This window comes from Onychostruthus taczanowskii, unplaced genomic scaffold, assembly GCF_017590055.1.
Source record: "Onychostruthus taczanowskii isolate IOZ18803 unplaced genomic scaffold, ASM1759005v1 scaffold39, whole genome shotgun sequence".
Classification (NCBI taxonomy): Eukaryota; Metazoa; Chordata; class Aves; order Passeriformes; family Passeridae; genus Onychostruthus; species Onychostruthus taczanowskii.
Genome location: NW_024501348.1, coordinates 3,694,216 through 3,711,750, shown reverse-complemented (window position 1 = coordinate 3,711,750; position 17,535 = coordinate 3,694,216). Strand labels below are relative to the sequence as shown.

Here is a 17,535-nt window from a genome sequence, read left to right as displayed (position 1 = left end):
CAAAATAATTTTCTCAAAAGTAAAGGGAGAAGCGCTGTCGAGACCTCCCCGCACAAGTTGCATTTATTTAATTCCTTACGGCTCACAAGAGCGTTGTCTTTGGTTGTCCATTGCACAGCAGGCACCACCAGTGTGGCCAGCCCCAAAGGAGCATCCAGCACCTTCTGGCTGTATGGTGGACACGTATTTTCAAGTATGAGAAATGGCATGTGTCATAAAGCACACGGGAGCAGGGGTGTGGGCTGGAAACCAACCAGGACAGCAAGTTCCTCCATGAGACCTGCACATGGAATTGCCTCCTGGGGGATGTGGCCTCCCATTTACACTTCAAAGAAGCAATACAATAATCAGGTTTCTAGCTTTGCGTCCAGATTAGACAAAAAAAAGTACCAACAAAAGAGTGTTTTGTAGACATCTTCTGATTCAGAAGTGCCAGCATGCTTAGCTAAAGACAGACCAATATATCAAATTAAAAAATATATAGGTGCCTGGGAATATTAACCTTGAATATTTATCAATTGCATGAGTGTTCTGGATGATGCGCAAGCCCACGTGGCCCTTCAGGCCTCTCTTCCTTGATGAATTAGATTCATTGCTCATAGCTAAATGCACAACCATCTTTTCTGGTTTTTCCTCTTCTGGTACCATCTGGTTTCTTGTATACCCTGCCAGGCTGTTGGCATCAGATTCACTGTAGTTTCCATCCAGCATCATAGTTTTTGAGTGAGGTATTCCACACGAACACGAAAACTAGAGACATAAAAAAGAAATATTGCTGAATATTGGAAACACATGTAAGCAACCAAAATTATGCCTTTCTCTTAACAGACAGCTTGTAAACAGTTGAGTTCAAAATTTTGATTGAGATATTTTAAGTTTCTCTTTGAGCAAAAATTTTTTTTTTTTTTTTTTTTTTTTTTTTTTTTTTTGCATGTTTTCAAAAGGAAGAAACAGGGTTTATCTCCACTGCTTGGACAAACAGCTTCAGAAAATATTAGAAAAAATGTTTTAGCAGACATATAGTCTAAGCAAAATGTTTTCTTAGGCAGCTGTTGTTCAGCCTTGCTGTCTTAAGATTCCTTATTATTCATTCTTTGTGTTTATAAATATTCATGGACAAGATGCAGTTTAATCTGTGGAAATGGCTTATTCAGTACATGTACAGGAAGAAAAGGGCCAAGTTCTGGTTTTACAGATACACATGCTTTTTTCATAAATCTGATTTTAAATCAAACAGAGGGCCAGCTAAAGGCATGATGTCAAATCCCAGCTCTGTTTGAGCTAATAGCAAAACTTGTATTGACTTCAGCAGCACCAGCATGCAACCCAGAAGTCTAAAAAAATCCAATGCATACAGAGAGAATTTTGAACAGGAAATGCAGTTTTTGACCATTCAAAACCTTCAGTTTTCCTGTCCCAGCAATATGGACTATGTATTTGCAATGAAAATGCAATGAAAATGGACTCCAAAACATCCTTTCTGTTAGGAGTTCCTGTCTCTGATTTCCCACAGACCAATTTCCTTACCCAATAATACTCCACCAACTTTGATGTGTGGGTTTTCCAAGAGCTTGTTTTCAAGGATATGTTCAGCTAAAACAAATGTATATATCTGAATACATATATATGTAAAAATTTATATAAAATAAATATGTAATATTCAGGATGCCATTGCAAAACCTTGCAGTCAAGGTTTTCCTTCAAATTATTTAAACAACAGATCACATTGCTTCTTGAAAACCTTAAAACCAACTTAAGGATTGTTTTCTGTGTTCTTGGCATAACCAAAAGATTTGGTATCAGGAGGTTATGTTCAGAAAAACATGACAAGTTCATAGCCTTCTTACTTTACTTTTTTTTATCACTCCATGAGTACAACTGAATATCAATTGGGTTTTAGACATATTTTATTCTAAGCAGGCATACTTTGAAAAACCAACAGCCCAAAACTAACAAAACCAAACCAAAACAGAAAAAAACCAGAGTGCAGCTCCCCAAAAAGGACTACTGTGATTTAACTGCAGCTGACAAATAAGCATCATGCAGTTGCTCGCTCAACCCACCTTCCCCACTGAACTCCGGAGGGTTGTGGAGGAGAATCAAATGTAAAACTTGTAGATTGAGATAAGAATAGTTCAATAACTGAAATGTGTTCTATGGTGTGGAATATCCCTTTGGCACCTTTGTGTCACCTGTCCTGGTCATGTTCCCTCCCAGCCTTTGTAGTTTACCTCCTCACTGGCAGAGCATGAGACACAAAAACATCCTTGACTCAGGATAAACACAATTTAGCAACAACATCAGTGTGTTACAACATTATTCTCACACTGAATTTAAAACACAGCACTGTACCAGCTACTGAAAAGAAACTGACTCTATGGCAGCCCAAACCAGAGTAATACCAAACAAAAAAAAACACAGGGAAGAATTACACATCAGGCTCTTTATCATGAACTGACAGGTCCAGAAGATGGTGGCTGTGTGTGAGGGACAGCAGTTACAATAACAAGCTCATTGCTGCAGCACAGAAATTCTGCAGATTTACTGTCAGCCCCTAGGTCCAATTAGAGTTCCCATGGCTTCATGAACGTGCGATGACAGCCACCTCTACGGACAAGAGAGCCTGACGTGCTAGAAGCCCACCTCCACAGAGCCTAAAATTACACTCGTCCTCACATGGGCACGTAACCGCAGTGGTGCACTACGTAATTTCACCCTGCAGGACTTTTAGCCTGTGTCTACAATACAATAATAATTCAAAGACTGCCAAAGAGCCTCCTTGGACATGGGAAAGCAGCTGACAGTACTATTAAAGCGTCAGAAAGGTCTCTGGCCTCTGTCAGCCCAGCAAGCACTGAAAAGTTCCCAGGTATGGATAGGGAGCAAGCATGGGGCCACAGACCTTTTGCCACAGGCATTTCCCAGCAGCTCCTGTGATCTTCAGGTAGAGAAGGTGTAGTTTTGGATGCTGCACCTCTTTGTCCCTGGCACATTTAATTTCTTAATGTAGGCATAACATAGAGCTCTCTTCTGGGCAGCCTTACATGTTCATACTAAAACTTTTGGGGTCTTTCATAAGGGAGCAGCACTGGCTGACAAGATCTACATTTACTGTGAGAAATGTCTCAAATAATGCTTCTTCCTCAAATAATACTATTTATTATTTCTGTTGCTGTTTCCCCTACTGAAGAATAATATTGTCACACGTTGAAGAGTGGGCACAATATTTTCTCTTGTGCAGTAAAAAGGCATTTGCTGAATATAGAATTCAGTGTACAAGACTCAATAGAGGTCAGATTTATGATATAAATAACAAGTTACACCATCACTAGATGTGACAAAACATTCCAGAAAACTTAGCAGAAAATTAAAAACCCTCTTAAGTTCATTTCATCCCTCCAGTATAGTTAAAAATAAACCCCACAGGTTTGTTCTAGGCAAGTCAAACTTGACAAGGATGTTTCTTGTTGCTTTCCATGACCTGCCAAGATGCCATATTCTTTGGGCATGGGATGCCTGAGCAGGGCTGGCTAATATGTCACAGACCACTGCTCACATGCAGCAAGTCAGACACACTGGAGTCTCTGTGCTTGCACAGAGCATCTCTGCCTTGGGCTGCAGAGAACTGCTGGGCCCAGGTGGGGACTAGGAGGGCCATACATAAATTAAGACACTCAGGATCTGTTTAAGCAGCTTTCCAGAATCATAATGCTGTTGAGAAGGCCTTGAAGAGAGGCAAAATTTCATCCCAGAAGTCTGGTAAATTTATCCAACTAGTTTTTTAAATTCATCTAATTACATTTTTTACAGTATGCCAACTGCAAAAGGTGCTGGGGCTGTTATGGGGCTTGTGCTGCTCTTCAAGAAAGTCATAGAGAGAAAAGGAAGGGAAAGAGAAGGACATGCAAAACCAAGAGTTGTTCATAGAGGGAAATATCTTAAATTGTATGAAAGATGATGTCTGCACTGGCATTTCCAACAAGCTTATACAAATTTCTCAAGGAATCAAAGATAGTAGGTTACCAGTATTACCAGTAGACTACTGTGGTGAGTTCCTACCAGGAAGAAAGAAACTGTAAAACATGGTGATGTCCTGGGTGTATGGAAAAAACTGAGCACAAAGAAATGAAAAAACTGAAAAACTGTGACTGAAAAAAAAAGTGACTGAAAAGATTTGGTTCCAATCCTTAGTGTTCAAAAGGCAATGGTGCTTTGTTAACCACAAAGAAGGGCCTAGAGGTCTGTAAGATACCTCAGGCTGGAATGCACTTCAGGGCATCTCTAGTCCTGTGTCCTGCTCATAGCAGGGCCAAGGTGGTCAGGATGTATCAGGTCTTGAGACACTCCAGGGACATAGGATAAGATCATTTATAGCACATTAAGAAGTACAAGCACAAATTGACTGCTGTTTGTGCTTGGGGATGGGGAACACCTCCACTATTACATCTGTTAAATCCAGTTTCCAGAGTAATGTTGCCTACAGAGGGAGGAAACTAATTTGCACCAAATAAGACCTTTAGCATACTAAACAAGAATTGTGGCAGCTGCAGCGAAGTATCAGATTTTATACTTTCCCCTCCTGCCATTCCCTCACATTTCCAGGCTGCACTCTTTCCCAGTTCAGATCACACTCTCTCCTCTGATGTTTCTATGAAGATCCATGAGATCCAATCCTGTTTTTCTGTGTCGCTATTCAGCCTGAGGTGAAGTGGCTTAAACAGACCCAATTACACACATGGTTATCAATGTTTTCCCATGAACAGACAGTCAATAGAAAGACCAGATCAGCTGTAAGGGGGAAAAAAAAAGGAATAAGTGGCCAACAAAAGTGTTTCTCACCCTCTCCCGCAGTTTCCTCTCCTTCCGCTCTTGCACCGTTGTCAGGTAATTCACAGCTGCGTATTCCAGCACCGAGAGGAAGACAAACACAAAACTGACCCACAGGTAAATGTCCACTGCTTTGATGTAGGAAACACGAGGCATGGAGGCGTTTACCCCAGTGATGATCGTGGACATGGTCAGCACAGTGGTTATTCCTGGAAAGAACCAAGAGAAAGAAATGTTATTGAATTATACAGTCCACATGTTCTGTTTTGTCTCTACAAAAACAGAAATTATGGCCTACATGATGCTCTGAAAGATGTTCAGTATGAGATAAATATGTGTAAAGTATCTCTTCTGCTAATGCAGAATTGTTCCCCTGCCTACATTTTTGTGTTCATGATGGGTTGAGTTTTGAGGAGCAATGGAGCAGTCAACATTTTGCATTTAACAAACAGCATTTAACTCCCTCCTTAAACTGCAGGGTTTAAACACAATGCTGTTATAACATATTTTTACACACCTAATCCTAAGATCAGGTCTGCTAAGACCAGTGGTGACAAGGACTCCTGTTTCCTAGCTGTACCATTCTGTGTTACATCTTCATTTTTAAGACTGCACCACTTTCTGTCCTGAGCTACATATAAGTGAGGAAGACTGCTAAATGATGAAGGACTTAAGACAAAGTTATATGCAAGTTATACATTGTATTAATAATCAGATAAAACCACCATTTGCTTGCACAATGTCTTCAACCATCAAAATGAACAGTCCCCTTTCCTGCCAAAGCCTTCACATTCAATGCTTTTCACACAGCCATGGCTTGTTGCAGTGGCTCACCCAAAGAGACCCTGGCAGGAACAGCTCGTCGGTCGATCCAGAAGGACACCCAGGACAGCATGACCATGAGAGTGGCAGGGAAGTAGGTTTGGAGCAGGAAGAAGAAGATGTGTCTGCGTAATGTGAAGTTTATATAGAGGCGATTGTACCAGCCTTTGAGAGAGGGGGAAAGCCAGAATCAGTGAGAACAGCCTGGACCGCAGGTACAGAGAGACCTTTCTTTGGTTCTTTTATTTCTAAGACTAGTAAAACAAGAAAATGAGTTTTCAAACAGACTGTGGAGACTACACTTCAGTGACATCATGCCAAGGCCCCTCTCAAAAGCAGTTAATACAGTATTAACTGCATTAACATACATGTATGACATCAGAAAAGGTTAATACCTGTGCTACTGTAGAAAGCCAGTCTTGATGTGGTGTGGAATTTTTGTATCAAAAACTGAGACAAAGAAATTTTTTCATCAGTTTTCAGAGATTCATTTCCATTTTTCCAATACAGCATCAGATCTTCATCAGTGTAAGCATCTTAGGGAAAGAAGAAATACAATGTGATGAGACTTTAGCTTAGAGGTTCAACAAAAGTTAATGCCTCCAGTCTTTGGCACGAACTAATGCCACAAATAAGTTTGCCAATAACAAAGGAGTTCAAAAGATCTTGTCATATAATATACCGTGACAACAACAAAAGTCTGGATCCGAGATTCAAAAAAACAAATCCTCTTTTTACTTCACATTGAAATGACAGTTAGAATGGCACTCTTCTGAGCATCACAGACTAGAAAGAGATAATAGCTCAGGAAATAATCATGGGTAAAACACCTTAATTTAGAGGAAGGAGGAAGTGTGGACACTTCAATTTATCTTAGAATGATAAAAGCAAAAGGGACAGGTGAGAAGCAAAAGAAATATGTTAAAATTATAAAGGAAGAACATATTGTTCACTAAGTAACAGGAACGGGAAATGAGAAGAGGGTTATCAAGATCATCAGGGACGGGAGCACATGGCTCAGGGACAAGAGCTTGGGAAACAGGGCTTGTTCATCTGGGAGAAGAGCAGTCTGTGGTGGGGTCCAGCTGCTGCACTGCTGACCCTCATGGAGAAGGTGGCAGCAGCCTTTTCCCAGATGGTTTGACAAAATGGAGAATGAAAGGACAAGAGGCAAAGGCTGCAAGTCTCAGCAAAGGATTGTTCCCAAGCAGATAAAAGGAAACATTTTCAGGATCAGGGCTGTCAAATATTTGACCATGTTGCAGAGAAATGTTGTGGAGCCTGAATTGCCTTGCTCAAAACCCAAATGGACACAGCCCCAAGCAGCCCATCATGAAGAACTCCCTGCTCTCAGCAGGGTATTGGAGCAGCTGACCTCAATGTCAGTGAAAATTATCCTCTGATTCTGTTTTTTGCAGAGGAAAATTCAGTTAAATAGCTGAGAGGACCTCAAAACAGCCACATGTTAGTCCTGCCATACACTGGAGAAAGTCTACAAAAAATTCTACTGTTCACATTGCTTTCTCCACCAAAGAAGCTGAATGTTTGCAGGATCAGTATTATGTCATAGGATGTTTGTCCTGCAGCACAAGGATGAGATATGCAATAATGTTGAGTCAACAGAACTCCTGGTAACTCTGATAAATTATTTTTTCAGGCTCTAAAATAGACAGTATTCTGACAGTATTAATAGACAGTAACGTGTTCAGTGAAATGTTTGTGCAGCCAGCCATGGAGAACATCTAGCTAGAAACACGGATCCAACGTACAGCTTTCCAGCTCCAGAGAACATGTCTGAGAGTCCAGGGGGAAGTGGCTGAAGTCCATGTTGCACATTGCTGTCACTGTGACCCTAGAAATCAAAAATGAGAAAAGCTGGTTTCTATGAGGAGCAATCAAGAGAGAATATTATCACAGGTAATTATTCTGCAGCTTTTAAGCCAGAAATATTGCATCATGTTTGCAAAAAATCCACAGGAAAATGCCTACTAATTCTCCATGTTCAAGCTAGATGGATTATACACAGAAACTCCAAAAATGCAATTTCAATATCAAGGAACTAAAGCATTATTTTGGATGCTACTGTAATACTAATGTCAGTACAGATATTATCACTGTGTTTTATATCCAACTATTTGTCTACAAGACTACAATGTAAAGTAACTTCAAGATTTACATTTGGATATTCCCTTACATGCAGTTTAATTAAAGTTTCCACATTTTCCTCACTGCTCAGTTCCCTCCATAGTCACCCCCAGAATGACCCAAGCCTGAGGAATATGACCATCCTTGTTGCAAGCCAAAAAATTCCTTCAGTGCATGTATTATTAAGGCAAAAGCAGTTTCTTACATCTCTCAATAAACCCTTTTAATCTGAGGGGTGTTTTTCTGGGGCAGGGGCTGTAAAATGCGTGCAGCTGGTTTTCAACAAGTGAGATTTGCTTCTGATAAGTTTTTGTCTTAGCTAAAAAGCTTCAGCAATCATGGCTCCAGTTTTTAAACTAGTCCAGTTGTGTACAACGTTACGTAAGAAATTTTCCAGTGGGTCAGTGAACATTCCCTTGCAGATGGATTTGCCGTGGAGCTCCCGATTTAGGGGGGCAAATCAGCTGTGACTCATCGTTTCAGAGGCCAACTTACGTTGGTTGTGACCATTTTCTAGATGCATTGCAGATGGTGGTAAAGGACTTTTTCTCTCTTGTTCCAGGGATTGTGGTCCAAATCCTACCCTGACCTACGCACTCATCATCCCTGAAAGGTACATGCTGTTCATTTTGACTATAAACTACAGCAAAATCTCGCCATTTGAGCTAAATTTAAAGAATGTTTTTGGGGATGTGCTCCAGAAGGTATCCTGCCACGATGGCCTCCCCTAACTGTGTGTAGCATTTAAGCATTGTATAGCTCAGTCTCATTAAAATGTGTTATTTTCTTTCTCCAGCATCACCTGAACTGTGGCACAGCCTGTGGTCAATAACAGTTTGTTAGTCAGGGGCAGAACAGAACCTTGGCTCATCAGCATGATATTCCTCAATTAGAGTGCAGTGTTCAGGTGGCTTTGAAAGCCCAAGGCTCAAAACACGAATGAAATGTTCCCCAGTCCACTGCCAATCCCACGCAGACATTTCAAGATATCTGAGGGCATTCCCAGCACCACTGGACACCCATGCTTTTTCAGCTGGATACTGCTCTGAGTGTTCTAAACACCACCAGGCCCAAATGCCATGGAGATTTTCTTTCTCCTTGGATTTTACGTATCAAATTATGAATTTAACAATTGTGCAACCAGCTGTGGTTAACTCACAGACTTCTCTCTTGTGGATAACATTAGAAAGTCACATCACCTCCTCAACAGACCACAGAAGCAAACTTAACAGAAAACCTTTCCAAGTTTTTGAAAATCATTCTACCATAGCTAAAGTGAATAAGTTCCAGAAAGATCCTAGAACAGAAATCCTTGGCTACAAAATATTCAAAGGTCACTGTACACTCTGAGCATGTTTTCTGTCCTGGGGAAATATCCATTTTTTTTTGGGCTCTTGAACTTTTCTCCTCTAGCAGTGTGTTTTTCTTTGCTTCTCTTTTTTCATTCTTCTGAAGGAAATTAAATCTGCTGGGATTCTGATGTGAGCAGTCATAAAGGTAGGCTGGTTAGAAGGAGAAGCTACTGAGCAAAAAACTGTCAGATGAAAAATAAGGACAGAGAAAGGCTTGCCAGCCTGGGAACAAGACAAATCCTTGAGAAGCACAGCTGGCCTCTTTGACATGCAGATAGGGTACCCAGAAACTGGAGACATCCTGAAATACCATCAATAACTGCCAAAAAAAAAGTGCTTTAACAGGCATTTTATTGTAAGAAAAGGTAGGAAATTATCTTGAAAGAAGAAAGGGTCTGAGAGAACAGAAAACATCATTATCTTTTGGCCGTTACAGGTGAAAAATAAAAATTACCATCATCTATTGCCTATTCAAAGTGGTAGCATCCTGCACCCTCTTAACTCTCTGGATATAAGGATGCCATAATTTGTATCCAAAATGAAGCCTTCCTCAGAGACCTTTCCATGCTGCACACACTTTTCTGCTCCTTAGAAGGTTGAATTCAGTGCATGAACTTTCTACCAGCTCTTGGACACCCACCAAGGACTCCTGGCTGACTCCACACCCTGTGACTCAGAGCATCTCTGAAATGAAACACTGTTGTCTCACTGGTCCCCTCTGAGCCCACTTTGGAGGCTGTTTCAGTTTGTCCTTCCATCTGCTGGATGATTTGGATCGCTTGATGGTGGTATCCCTGGATACCACTACTGTGCACCCACACAAGCAACCTGTCCCAAGTGTACCTGAGGGCATATTGTGGATGAATTGCTCCACCAATATAAAGTAACCTGTAACAGGAAATACCCTGGTTCATAATTGGCTGTTGACACATGATTGATAGATGCTAAATTATTGATTGCTGACAGCAATTTGCAATAGAGTGATATGGATATACAGTCACTTTATTAATCATGGGTATAGTTGCCAGTGGTGATTTTGCGGTAGTTTACTTGCTAGAGGTGATTTTTGTGGTATTTTTGATAATCTGTAAAAAGGTAGAGAAGTTTAGAGGATTAAGCCTCCATGTCCTTGTGTATTACAGAATCCTGCAAACCCACAGTCATGATCCGTGTACACCCGCAAGATAGATAACCCTCCAGGTCATGAGAGGCATTGCTCAGGATTCTTCCAGCCAACAAATCTAGAAAACCAGGATGTCTTTAATACTGCCATTTCAGCTTCAGTAAACCTAAACATTTACATCAACAGGAAAGCAGAACAACTGAAAAAAAAAATTCTAGACAAACAAGAAGGAAAATAGGATAATTATAGAGGTCACCATCTGGTATATCAGCAGCTTCCAGTTTAATCACACACTGACCCTGGGATGAACATTCCTGCTTGACTAAGCCCTCCACTGACTGAAAAGAGTTTGGGGCATGCTTCCCCAGAAGGAATTACCCTGTTACTGCCCACAGCATGGTTTCTCAGAGTTTTCTGCAAAGCATTTTGTACTGGACACACATTTTTTCCCCTTTTATTCTGGAAATGGGGCTCTGCATCAGCAGCAAGAGTAGCAGGATTGGCAGTAGCAATCCTGATGATCACCAAAGTCAAGCCTAGAGCAAAACTGGCAGCAAAGCCCCAGGGATGCTCAGGGGAAGCAGGGCTGCTCTGTTACCTCATGCTGTAGAGGACATGCCCATCGGGGAACACTCGCAGCATGATGTTGTCTGTGGTGGTATCATGAATGAAGGACCTCTTGGAATGCACGAAAAAGACATCAGGGACCCAGATCTTCTTCACCAGCCTGCCATCAAAGGTCATGCTCTTGTTGTTGGTGCTGGGAAACGAGAGACGCTCATCCTTCCAGTAGTGCCTTAAGTACAAGGTCATAGTGAAATCCTTCAAAATAGGGAAGAGAACCAATAAAGGAAGAGAGTTCTGTCAGTGCTGCACTCTACAACTAGGGCACACCAGAAAGAAAACACACTCCCACTGGATAGATGAGATCTCTCCACTCTCAACTCCTGATTATTTCCTAGGTCAATGCTCTCTGTCAGTAGATTTTCCTGACAAAATAATTTCAGCCAAAAAAAGCATAGCCAACTAAGGAATTTATTACAGTACCCAGTAATGTTCAGTCCCAAACAGGATATAAATATGCCCCAAGAGAAGCAACGCCATGCAGAAATGATTCTTCAATTCTGGCAAAATTATCTTACAGGACTATGGTAGCAGTAGGATGATCAAGAGGAAAAACTGAAAGTTAGCTTAATGATCAGGCTAAACACTAAGGAATTTATCCCCAAAAGGACTAAACCAGAACACAGTGATAATCAGTTACCCTGACTCTCTGCTTCAAAGGGCTGTCTCACAACAGCCATGCATTGCCAGTAGGTTTTTCATTAATTTGTCAGAGAAGGCTCTGGTGCCAGTCCTCACCTTGCTGCCCAGCACAGTACAGAGCTGGCCAGACCTTTCTGACCATGGCAGAGAATGGCCAGGGGACACTTCTGCTCACCCACCTGCCAGTCCCCACCTTATCAGACTGGTCCCAGGCTCCCTCACTGCTCATCCCAGGGATGCTGCCAGTTCCCTACTGGACACTGGACACTGGCCACCTTCCCCTTACATCTACAGTCCCAAAGAAACACTTCCAAGAACCACTGCCACTGGCAGAGCTTAGGTTGCATCCCCGCTTGGAGAGTTAGCCTCAGGGGCCAGACATCCAGCTCATCAGTTCGACCAGAGCTGGGAAAAAGGGAACGAAGGAAGAGGCACAATTGCTTTCTTAGGAGTCAGTGCAAGTCATAGAAGTCAAAAAAAGGAGTGAAAAAGAACCTGGCAATTCAGGGTTGCCAGTTGCCTGGCCATGATATGAGATAGAGGGACATGGGGCTGCAGGAGAGGAGGACCATTCTCATGGTTTAACTCCAGCCAGCAGCTCAGTACAACACAGACACTTGCTCACTCCTCTCTCCCACCACCTCCAGCCAATCTTATGGGGAATAGACTTAGAAGAAGCTGTGTTGAGATAAAAACAGTTTAGAAATAGAAATAAATAGTAATAAGAAGAATAATGAAAAGGAAAATGAAAAGATATAGAGAGGCAAAACTCCAGAGAAACAAGTGATGCACAATACAGTTGCTGACAGATACCCAACACATCCTCCAGCAGCGATCAGCCCCTCCCAGCCAACTTCTTCCAGTTTATATACTGGGCATGATGTTCTGTAGTGTGGAATATCCCTTTGGCCAGTTCAGGTCAGCTGTCCTGGCCGTGCTCCCTCCTGGCTTCTTGTGCCCCTCCTCAGGAGCAGAGCACAAGACTCTGAAAAGTCCTTGACTCAGGGTAAGCACTGCTGAGCCACAACTAAAGCACTGTGTTATCAGTATCATTCTCATACTAAATCCAAAACACAGCATTGTACCAGCTACTAAGAAGAAAATTAGCTCTATCCAGGCAAAACCAGAACAGCCTAAGGCTGTGGCTGCAAAATGCCTCTGGGCAGTTCCATCATCAGAGCATAGGGGAATGGGGACCAGGCAGGCACCCTCAGCATTGCTTACAGCCACTGTAGAGGAGGGGGAAGAGACTGTCTGAAGGCACAGCACACGAGGGAACTCACTGCTTTCCAGGCCACCCCTCTCCTTGTCCTGCCAGACTGGAGCTTCTCATCTTTCACCTTCAGCCCCTTTCTCTCTCCAAAGAGCCAACACAGTGGCCCCTGCAATGGCCAATTCTCCTCTCTCTCCAGCAGCCAACATGGTGCACCAAATGCTGCCAACACAAAGTGGCAGCTGACAACAGCTTCTAAGTATAAAATCCAACTTAAGGAGGCTTTGTCATGGCATGATTCAAAAGAGGCAGTGTGCTGACCGCTTGTTCCTTTCTGACCAGCACACACACTATTTACAAGCAAGAAAAGGGGTTTATTTCAGCACCAACAAAGAGGAAAGTCCCTTGGAAAACAAGGTTTTACAGCAAACTGGGAGAATGATAGTACCTGCCAGAGTCACAGCCAATGAGTCTACACAAGTACCTCAATTTTGGCAGCCTATTTCATGTTTGTTCCAAGCTCCAGGCAGCCTCAAGAGCATGTCCTGCCATTGCACACAGCAGCAGCCCATCCACATCAACCAGACAGGCACTGGTTTTAAACCCACATGCCTTTAGACAGCCTCTGGCTGCTCTCACTGTCATGCACAGCCTTGCAGATACAGTGTTTTGAGGCTGGTGATGCTTCAGTCTGGTCTGTCTTTGGGGCACCAGGTGCCTGCTCAAGCAGTGACAGGTAAGGCCTGCCCAGCCCAGGGTACCTGATTTTCAGAGCAGTTTGAAACAAGCCCTGCCTGCAATGAGGAGACAAGGAGGGCACCCTGCTGCAGGCACAGCCAGCCCCAGTCCCCTGGCCATGCAGAGAGCTTGCTGCCCACTCCCCTCCCTGCAAACACCCATGCTGGGACAGGCTGGAAGAACCAACATAACTCAAGGCTCAACTGGGAGAACATTCTTCCACTCCAAATATATGTCAGCAACTGCTGTAGAAAGTACTTGTCATGAGCTGGGAAAATAGGAACTATAGACAGCCAAGGGAGAGAACTGACCTCCAAGACTTCTGACAGGAAAGATTTTAATTGAATCCTGACAGAAAGCACTGTGAGTTGTTTACTTGCACTAATTAGGCCTCTTTACTGCTCTTAACATTATCCTGACATATTAGAGCCCCAGTTCTTCTCCTGGCAGCCATTCCCCGTGCTCCCCTCCCACACACCTCACTGCATGCACAGCCCCAAACCCTCTCTTTCAATATCCAGGCAGGCAAGCTGCGTGGTTTTAATCATAGAACATAGAATATTTTGGGTTGGAAAAGACCTTTAAAGGTCATCTAAACCACCACCTCCAAAATGGCATGACGATGTAATTGCACCATACTAAAAAACACTTAACCTAAAACTCTTCCTTTGTCTTTATGTTTTGTCTAGACCACAAAAGGTGCACAAGAACAGGGAGGAAAAGGCAGAAAGAGGAAGGACCCCAGAAGCTTCCTCTTTTCCTCTGTGTTCCCCTTTCCACTTCTCTTTCAAGTGTTTTCATTCCATTTCCTGCAATTAAAAATAAAAAAAAAAAAAAAACCCATGAAACAACCCCAAACCAAACAGTAAAACGTGTGTGACATTCATGTGAATTGAATGGTTCCCTAAGGAAGAAAACTCCTGCAGCAAGCACAGCCTATGTGAATTTTACCATATAGCTTCAATCCTTCATATGCAGCTGCTTATATTTTTAGTTGTGATAGATCTTTCACAGCACTGATTACTCTCCCATTCAAGGTCCTTTTTCTCTTCATGCTTTTAATATTTATGTGGAGGTAGAGAGGCAAGACTTTGATCATCTGGTTTTATCAAGTCTTTGGTTCGGATTATCATCCTTTTTGAATTTTGGAGATGCTGCCATTTCTTTCATCTGACCAATGATTACAAGCCCACAGGTTTCAAGTCAGAAGGTCCATTTATGACTAGAATTAACTGAAGCTTAGAAGAGGATTACGTACCATGTCAACCTCAGAAATACTGTCCAAGCTTTCAACTTGCACATCCACCCCAACAGGAATGGCAGGGCCTGAAAGAGAATGAGATTTAGATATGTAAATAAATGTTCTTTCATATCATCTGCATTGAATTAGCCCTCCTAAGGTGACATGCAAACATTTCTGAGCTTATGTTGTACATTTCTGTCAGTGGTTCTTCAGGAAGGGGCTGGGGGATGAGTTAGTGAATAACCATGTAAGGGCCCTTTTGAAACACTGAATTACCTTCCCCTTGGCGTATGCTGCAATGTTGACACTTTGCCAGTTAGTCCAGAGCTTGGATGAAACATTTGCCTATGTTTTTAAAAACTGAGCCATCCCATCTTAAATTGTGGGCCTTTATGAACAAATTTAGCCCCAAGGACAGGGGACTGAGATGAAGACATGGCAAGCAATGAGCTTTTCCTGGGAGGTTTCTCCTTTTTTATCAACCACATTAATCTCTCAAGAGATTAATGATGAGATTAATGATGATTAATTGATGGGCTCTCTCATGAGCCCATCACCATCTTGATTCATATTACTCACCGGTGATATTGCTAGTTTTCCACAGTAGTTTTAAAACCAGCAATCAGAGAGTTCACAAAGAGCAAATAAGCAGAAAACATCCTATAATAAATGTACACTCCTCTATGACTAGAAACCCTGTATCAAAACTTCACTGTAGACTGCTGCTCAAGACCAGGACCTGCTCAAGATGGGGATCTTGATAGCATGCCCTCATGCAGCTTTTCCCAAATTCTGGTGATAAGTGCCTACTGAGACAAGCACAGCAAGCATGACCCAGCAGGCTAGCTCAGCAGGAACTGCTGAGGAGCAGTCCAGGTGGATCCAGTGCTGCCTGGTGCTCCCGGTGTGTGGCAGTGGGACTCGCAGGGCTCACACTGATGACCCTGTGCCTCCAGCCCGGGCACTGTCAGTGAGACAGACCATGCCAAAGGAAGCAGAAGCTCTGCAGACATGCCTGAGACTTTTCCAGCAGAATTTAATTTTCTAAGGACCACAGTGACCCTCATGAAGATTTGCAAAGACCTTCAGCTCCTAGATTTCGAACCTGATCAGCAGCCAGATAATATGTAAGGTGCAGCACAATCCCTTTGTGGACTCAGACCCATATTCGCAGTGCCACAAACAGCAGGACCTGTTTACATACATTTAGCTGGAGTAGCATCTTTCTTGAGACCACATCAAAGCTCTGAAAACACCACAAGTCTAACCAGAGAGCAGCACATTTTGCAAGCTGCCATCCATCGTGCTCCTGTACCTGCAGCAGCATGTACACACTCCCACACACCTTCAGGGCTTTTGAACACAGCTTATGTTTGCCTCTGCTGGAGGAGAAAGAGGCACCAGCTCAGCCTCAGCAGGGAAAGGCTGATGCCCATGCCCATGAGATAAGCTGTGACCAGCCCCAGTGCAGGTTTGCCAGGGCTCTGATAAGCCAGCCTCACCTGGTTACAGCAGAGCACACTGATGGTGGTCCTGTCCCCTTCCCACACGCACAGATCCAGCTTGTTCTGCCCACGGTGTTTGTCAGCAGCAGTGCAGGGAGCAGGAACCTTGAACAAGCCCTGTGGAGCAGGACCAGGCTCCTCAGAACCACCAATTCCAGTTTAAGTGGCTGTTGCCCCCAGCAAGGAAGATCAAACATGGCTAACCCAGCACTTTGAGGCAACTCCCAGATCTTACAAACACCTACATGTCACTTTCAGACACACTGCACACTTCAAAAAAATTGCCAGCAATCATTTGCAACGGAGAGAAAGAATTTTTCTGTGAATTTCTGTTGCTCAATAAAACATTTGTTGGGTTTGTTGGGTACTTAACAAGGTAGCAAAAAGCACTGTATCTGTGGTGACAAGAGACACTTTGATGTGCAGTACAATCAACAGAGAAGCAGCTCAAGCTGAGGGCTGTGTGCCCAACACATGCTGGGCAGCCCCCCACAACTTCCAGACTGCAAGAGAGACTCTCTGTGTATGAATTCTTAATTTAGCCTTGATTCAGGAAATCAACACCCACACAAAGTCTATTTAGTGTGATTTCTATGCTTCTCTGAACACTAATCACAGATTAAAAACCCCCAAAAAACAACAACAAACAACTAAAAACCAAACCCATAAACATAAGAGCACTGGCAAGCTGATATCTGTCCCGCTCTCCTATTCCTTCCCTATCTGCCCTTGAAAATAAAATACCATGTTATTTTCTTTGTTCATGTTCCTGCATCAAACACTGAATAACCAGCAGTTATCTCATTGCAAGGACAAAGCCTAAGGTTCAGTCTGGAGCTGACACAAAGCCTTATTAAATCCAAAATAAAGGGTGTTCCACGTTAAGCTCTATGGTCTGGAAAGTTCTTGAGAGAAGAGGTCCAAGGCTGGATGTCTTTTCTCCAGTTATTCACAAATTTCTGGGATGATAAAACAGTGATTGTAACAGAAAGAGGGAGAAATTATTTGAACACTGGACTCAAATGTTTATTGCTTAATACAGAATGTAAATATGAGTCTGTAAAACCAATTTATCAGCAGAAATATTTACTCTGCCTTTTTTGGGCAAACTCCTACCACAATCAGCAGGAGTAATCACTGCTTTTTCCTTCTCCCTGCTCCTCAATCATCACCTGGGGCTGAGGCAATGAGAGAGCACACAGAAAAGCGAATGAGGATTCTTTGAGACACAAAGACACTTTGGAGGATGTTTAGACAAGAAGCCGGACTAAGCAGGGAAGGGTGAGTGAAAGGACAGTGCA

The 17,535-nt window shown here is 42.8% G+C and overlaps 1 protein-coding gene across 1 annotated transcript in view; it reads right to left on the bottom strand.

The window, feature by feature from the left end:
- Positions 1 to 441: 441 nt before the first annotated feature.
- The window catches only part of LOC121340003 (gamma-aminobutyric acid receptor subunit rho-2), a 30,582-nt gene continuing 13,488 nt past the window's right edge, over positions 442 to 17,535 (bottom strand). Inside the window, exons 3-9 of the mRNA XM_041412344.1 lie at positions 14,745 to 14,812; positions 10,868 to 11,091; positions 7,419 to 7,501; positions 6,045 to 6,185; positions 5,662 to 5,814; positions 4,840 to 5,036; positions 442 to 750 (exon numbers count right to left, since the gene is read on the bottom strand). Of these exons, the coding sequence (XP_041268278.1) occupies positions 442 to 750; positions 4,840 to 5,036; positions 5,662 to 5,814; positions 6,045 to 6,185; positions 7,419 to 7,501; positions 10,868 to 11,091; positions 14,745 to 14,812 (1,175 nt within the window). The remainder of the gene's footprint in view (positions 751 to 4,839; positions 5,037 to 5,661; positions 5,815 to 6,044; positions 6,186 to 7,418; positions 7,502 to 10,867; positions 11,092 to 14,744; positions 14,813 to 17,535) is intronic.